The 5,768-nt window shown below is 39.9% G+C and overlaps 2 protein-coding genes across 2 annotated transcripts in view; one reads left to right on the top strand and one right to left on the bottom strand.

Annotated features, from left to right (window-relative positions):
- LOC102859554 (chromosome unknown open reading frame, human C1orf112) overlaps positions 1–1,221 on the bottom strand; it is a 61,397-nt gene extending 60,176 nt beyond the window's left edge. Inside the window, exon 1 of the mRNA XM_006887458.1 lies at positions 1,108–1,221. Within this exon, the coding sequence (XP_006887520.1) occupies positions 1,108–1,218 (111 nt within the window). The 5' untranslated portion in view covers positions 1,219–1,221. The remainder of the gene's footprint in view (positions 1–1,107) is intronic.
- A 4,282-nt stretch (positions 1,222–5,503) lies between these two features.
- Positions 5,504–5,768, top strand: part of METTL18 (methyltransferase like 18) — a 1,157-nt gene continuing 892 nt past the window's right edge. Inside the window, exon 1 of the mRNA XM_006887457.1 lies at positions 5,504–5,767. Within this exon, the coding sequence (XP_006887519.1) occupies positions 5,504–5,767 (264 nt within the window). The remainder of the gene's footprint in view (position 5,768) is intronic.

Here is a 5,768-nt window from a genome sequence, read left to right as displayed (position 1 = left end):
AAAAAAAAAAAGAATCAACTGAGGAGCAGCTGATAGGTTTGAACTAGCAATCTTTGGGTTATCAGTGAAGTGCTTCTATCTGGCACATCATACTGCATCACTAAACGCTTTCGTGTTGGTTTTTTGTCTTTTTTTTATTAGAAACATTTGTTTTCCAAATCAAAGCTTCCAAGGGCAGGTATGGTATTTTACTTATTTCCCTATCTTCACAATGACTTAAAAAGAAGGTTTGGTACCTAGTGGGATTTTACTAATGCCTGGGTGAATGACTCCTATATGATGGTAATTAATAATGGTGAATGTAATTTATCACATTACCTGCACCGTGCAGAGAATCCCTCCCATAGGCCATTTCTTCTTTGGGGTGTATATTTTTTAAAGGAATTTATTATACTAGTTTATTTACAAACCTCGAATACATTGTTTATCACACCAGATTCTTCCAATTTCCCTCAAATCCCACACCCCCATCAACTCATACATGAAGGGCTAGGACTCCAGGAGCATTTACCACCACAAAGGCATGAAGCTACTCTACATCTGGGCATTACAGTAAGTAAACCACTGAACCCTAGCAGCCAATGAAAAGCCAAAACCCAAAAAGAAACTTTTACAAGGTTAGCACTATGCTAGACCTATTTTCCTCATTTAACATACTAAGGTATTAATTTTTGCATTTAACATCCATTTTAAACATAAGAAAAGCCGTATTGTCTTTTTTTGCTCTACCAGAGCTGGTTTTACAGCTCAAATCTGAGTCTCTGTCTCTTCCAGTCTCCAAATGCAATCCTATTTATACTTCATTGCACACTAAGTGGGCAGAACTTACGAGAATACAGGAATGAATAGAAGAAAACAGGACGCTCACTTGCCAACACGGTACTTCAGGGCGGTCTCCAGTGCTAAAGCCAGGCATGTCCGCGAGCTTAGCACCTACAGTCAGCCCTAGCTCGCCTCCCTATCCCTCGCTAGCCCATACCGCTCAAGGTCACGGAGAGGGGAGGACACTCATCGCAAGAGCATCGACAGGATCCTGGGGAACAGAGAAAAGCACGCGGACAACGTTCTATACACCCTTCTCCAGACAGAAAAGGTAGCCAAGGATATGAGGAGCCGGGGTAGGATGGACGATAGCTCCCGGCGACATAGCTCCTCCGGCCAGCTACTTAATTCTTCCAGGGAAACGGTGCTCGCTGGAGTGGCGCGATCCTGAGCCATCCTCTAGTCCAGGAAAACAGCTTCAAACCACTCCCGCCCCAGCTCGGACCGGAAACGCTCACGGTCCCGGCAGAAACCATAGAGAGGAAGGCTGCTGGGTTCCTCCGTGAGGCCTCGCTCAAGTGAAACGTGGCAAAGTCGTTTTTTTGGGGATCTATTTTCCCCAACCCTCCAAAACAGAGTAGAACTACCCCCTAGGGTTTTAAGGATGTAATCTTTAAGGAAATAGAATGCAGTATTCTCCACCCCTATTCTGGGCATTAAACAAGGGCCTGTCTAGCCCCGGAAGGACTCAGCTCATTGGTGCACACTTTCAGGGACTTCTCCGTGTGGCGTTTGGTGCCTTCATCAGCCAGCATTACCCGACCTGGCTTGCTGTAAACTTTCAACGTAGCCCACTTCTCCAGGAATTACTGGCATCTCCTGATAACATACCCAAAGTATGTGAGAAAAGTCTCGCCATCCTTTCTTCTGAAGAGCATTCTGACTGCACTTTGCCCAAGACACATTTGTTTCTGTGGTGGTGGTATGTACTCTTGAGTTATAACTGATTTTTTTAGTCTGACTGGTAGTCTTGTTGTTCTTCTGTACCATTTTGAAACCCAACCAGTTAACTAGCATGGGATGAGATTGTCCATCTTTGACCTCTGGAGCACCTGGTAGATTCGAACCATGAACCTTTGCATTGACAGTGCAGTTCCTTCACTGCAAAGCCACCAGAGCTCCGTTTTAGTCTATAGTATTTTCAATATTAACCAACACTATAATTCAGAGGAATCAATTCTTTGATTCATTGCCCAAGTTTCATATGCAGATGAAATAGTTGAAAATGCCAGTCTTTTTAAAAAAAGTTTATTAATTTTAATGAGCATTTACAGAGATTTTTGGATTTCCATTCATTCATTGTTACACTTTTCTCCCTGCCCACCCTTCCCCCCAGTTCGCTCTTTTTGAAAAGTAAAACTCTTTCATTGGTATACAAATCTACCACCCGCTCCCCCCGCCCCCTACACTCCACTATGCAACCTTCATTCTGGACTCTTGTGATAACCGTAATTATCATATAGCACTTTTAAATTGTTATCTCCCTCATCTGTTTCAATGCAGTATATAATTTATACATTATTTATCCAGTTTTTCTCAGTCTTACCCCAACCCTGATGTCAGTCCCATTCTACAACAGTGGCACTATGCAGTATTTGTTTTTGTGACTGAGATATTTTACTTAGCATAATGTCCTCCAGGGTCACCCATTTTGAATAATATTGCATGAGTGTCTTGTTTTTCAATGCAGCGTAGTATTCTATTGTGTGAATCTACCACAGCTTCTCTATCCATTTGTTTGTTGATGGGCACTTAGGTTGTTTCCAACTCCTTGCCATTGTGAACAAAGCCTCGATAAACATGGGTGTGCATATATCTGCTTGGGTGGCAGTTATGGTCTCTTTGGGGTATATTCCCAGTAGTGGAATTGCTGGGTCAAATGGTATCTCTATTTGTAACTTTTTGAGAAAGCGCCACACAGTCTTCCACAGTGGTTGCACCATTTTACACTTCCACCAACAGAGAATAAGGGTTCCAGTTTCTCCACTACCTCACCAGCATTTGTTGCTTGCTGTTCTGTTAAATTTTGTTACTCTTACTGGGATAAGATGATATCTCGTAGTTGTTTTGATTAGCATCTCTCTTAGAGCTAGGGATTTTGAACATTTCTTCATGTGCTTGTTAGCCATCTGAATGTCTTCTTTGATGAAGTGTCTGTTCATATCCTGTGCCCATTTTTCAGTTGGATTATTTGCCTTTATCTTGTTGTGGTGCTCAAGTATTTTATAAATTCTGGATATAAATCCCTTATCTGACATGTCATTTCCCAGTCTGTGGCTTCCCTTTTTACCCTGTTGGAGAAGTTTTTGGATGTGCATAGGGATTTGATTCTTAGAAGGTCCCATTCATCTATTTTATCTTCTCCTGGTGGTAGATTTTTTTCAGGATACTTGGAAGACTGTTTATATTGTGGATTAGGACTACTAGAGTTCTTCCAAGCTTTTCTTTAATAAAGTTTATAGTCCTTGGTTTTAGTCCTAGGTCCATGATCCGTCTTGAGTTGGGTTTTGTATATGGAGTGAGTGAGGTGTGGATCTTGTTTAAGTCTTCTGCAGATATTTTTCCAATTTTTCCAACACCATTTGTTAAAAAGGCTGTCATTTCCCCACTTGACTGATTTCATCTCCTAATATCTTAGTCTTTAATGAATGTCATCATCTGGTCTCTCTGAAGCTGTACTGCTGACCCAAAGGCCTTACCTTTAGAAATCTGAATCGACCACTGGCCCAGGGAGAAAGACGGATTAGCTGTAGTGTCAGCTATGTGGTTGGCTCTGACTATATGGCAAGGAGAGATAGTATTTAAAAGCATACCTTAATTTTTTTTTTATTTTTTTTTCATACCTTAATTTTTAAATTTACGTCCCTGCTCTTTAACACTTCAAAGCAGTTTTCCAAAACATATTTTCTCATTAGAATGCATCGTTTGGTTTCTTGACTGCTATTTTCATGGGTGTTAATCATAGATTGTTGATTATAGATTGTAGGAAAATTAATTCCTTGACAGTTTTAATCCTTTCTCCATTTATCATGATCTTCCTTATTGGTTTGTTGTCATTAGGTGCCATGACCCTATGAACAACAGATGAACACTGTCCTGTCTTGTGCCAACTTCACAATTTCTGACACACTCAAGCCCATTGCTACCGTCACTGTGTTGATACTTGTGGTTGTTGAAGGTCTGCGTTTCTTTCACAGGCCTTTCCAAGAATGATGTCTCTCTCCTAGCAACATGCCCAAAGTATGTGAGATGAAGCTTAATCATCTTTGTTTCCAAAGAGCCCTCTGGTTGCAACTTCTCCCAAGACGTATCTGTTTCATTGTTTTAGGCAGTCGATGGGATATATAGTAGTCTTCTCCAATACCACCACAGTTCAAAGGCTTGGATCAACTTTTGTATCTAATTTGAGATTTATAGGCAAAAATTAATCCAAGCGCTCTGATGCAGTGAGATCAGGAGACAAGGCAATTACCTACTCGCCTCAGTGTGTAATGGGACTACCTAGATATGTGATGGGATTAGACATCCCATGTGCCAAAATTGTGAAAATTGAAAATTTGTTTAGCAATGGACAGTTAGTTACAGAGATTCTCAAGGCCTCTCCAGAATAAGCTGTTGGGTGGTGAAAATGGTTTGTGCTAGACTGCTAACTGAAAGATTAGCAGTTTGAACTCACCTAGTGGTACCATGGAAGAAAGAGATGTTAATTTACTTTGATAAAGATTATAGGCAAGAAAAACCCTGTAGAGTTCATTTCTGCTCTTTAACACACGAGGTAGCCATGAGTGGCATACATTGCACTGGACTGGGCTTTCTACTACCAATTTAATCTCACAAATGACTTCAGGATTTACCCATGCGCATAGCTTCAGTATAAGTCATTTGTGTGACTATAGGCACCTCAAGACATACCTTTTCTTTCTAAGCTTTGAAAGAAATGCTCTGTTACTAAATTGAAGACGTGATTCATTTATTTGAGACAGTAATTGAAAGAAATAAATTCTGGTGGTAAAGTCTCTCAGTGAGATGGATTGACACAGTGACTGTAACAATGTGCTCAAGTGTAGTGGAAAAGATGAAGATGACATAGAATAGGGCAGAGTTCAGAATCATTGCTCACAAGGTGACTGTGAGGCATACCTGACTTGATGGCACATAACAACAGCAAGGGGTGACTAAATTTATGGACACTTTGAGTCAGAATTGGCTCTATGGCATAGGTTTTGGGTTTTGGAGTATGTTTAGGGGAAGTCAAGACACCTAAAAGACTTCAAATAGCTAGGTTTGATGTTTTCTCTCAAAACCTTGGACTTTTTCTGTTATGGTAATGGTTTTTGCTGCTATTTTGTTTGTTTTTAAAATTTCCTTCTCTCTGTGCCCTCAGTTTTTACTGAGAAGGTAGCTATATGGAAGATTTAAATGTTATGGTCTAGAGAAAGGTCATATTTGATATTAATAATGTCTTTCTTTTTTTCTTCAGAACAAAAGTGGAAAAAAAGATCTTTAAATGGACATTTGGCATCATCTCTAAATATTTGTATCAACATATAAGTATCCAATGAGACATTGACCCCAACAAATCTAATTAAGTAATTGAGGCAAGTTTATGTGTGTCATCAAATTCAACCAGTAGATGAAGGATCTGCTCTTAAATTTGAAGAGGGAGTATATTAAGGAGAAAATGACTTTTCAATTTAATTTCACTATAGAAGATCATATGGAAAATGAATTAACACCTTTTGGAGATGAAGATACGACCTTGGGTTCCTCAGAAGAGTCAACTGTTTCAGAAAGTAAAAAAAGAAAACTTGAGAACAGAAAATGTTCTACAGAACAACTTAGCTTGCCTCGGGGTCACTTTCCTAAATCATTAGGTAATGCAACTCTCTCTCAAGACAGAAAAAGTCCACTTCGTGCAGCTAATAGTTCAGAGAACTTGGAATCAA

The sequence above is a fragment of the Elephantulus edwardii genome, unplaced genomic scaffold, assembly GCF_000299155.1.
Source record: "Elephantulus edwardii isolate Elephantulus edwardi_28Jun2011 unplaced genomic scaffold, EleEdw1.0 scaffold00057, whole genome shotgun sequence".
NCBI lineage: Eukaryota > Metazoa > Chordata > Mammalia > Macroscelidea > Macroscelididae > Elephantulus > Elephantulus edwardii.
Note: the sequence above shows the minus strand (reverse complement) of the source record. Positions and strands in the feature narration are given on the sequence as shown.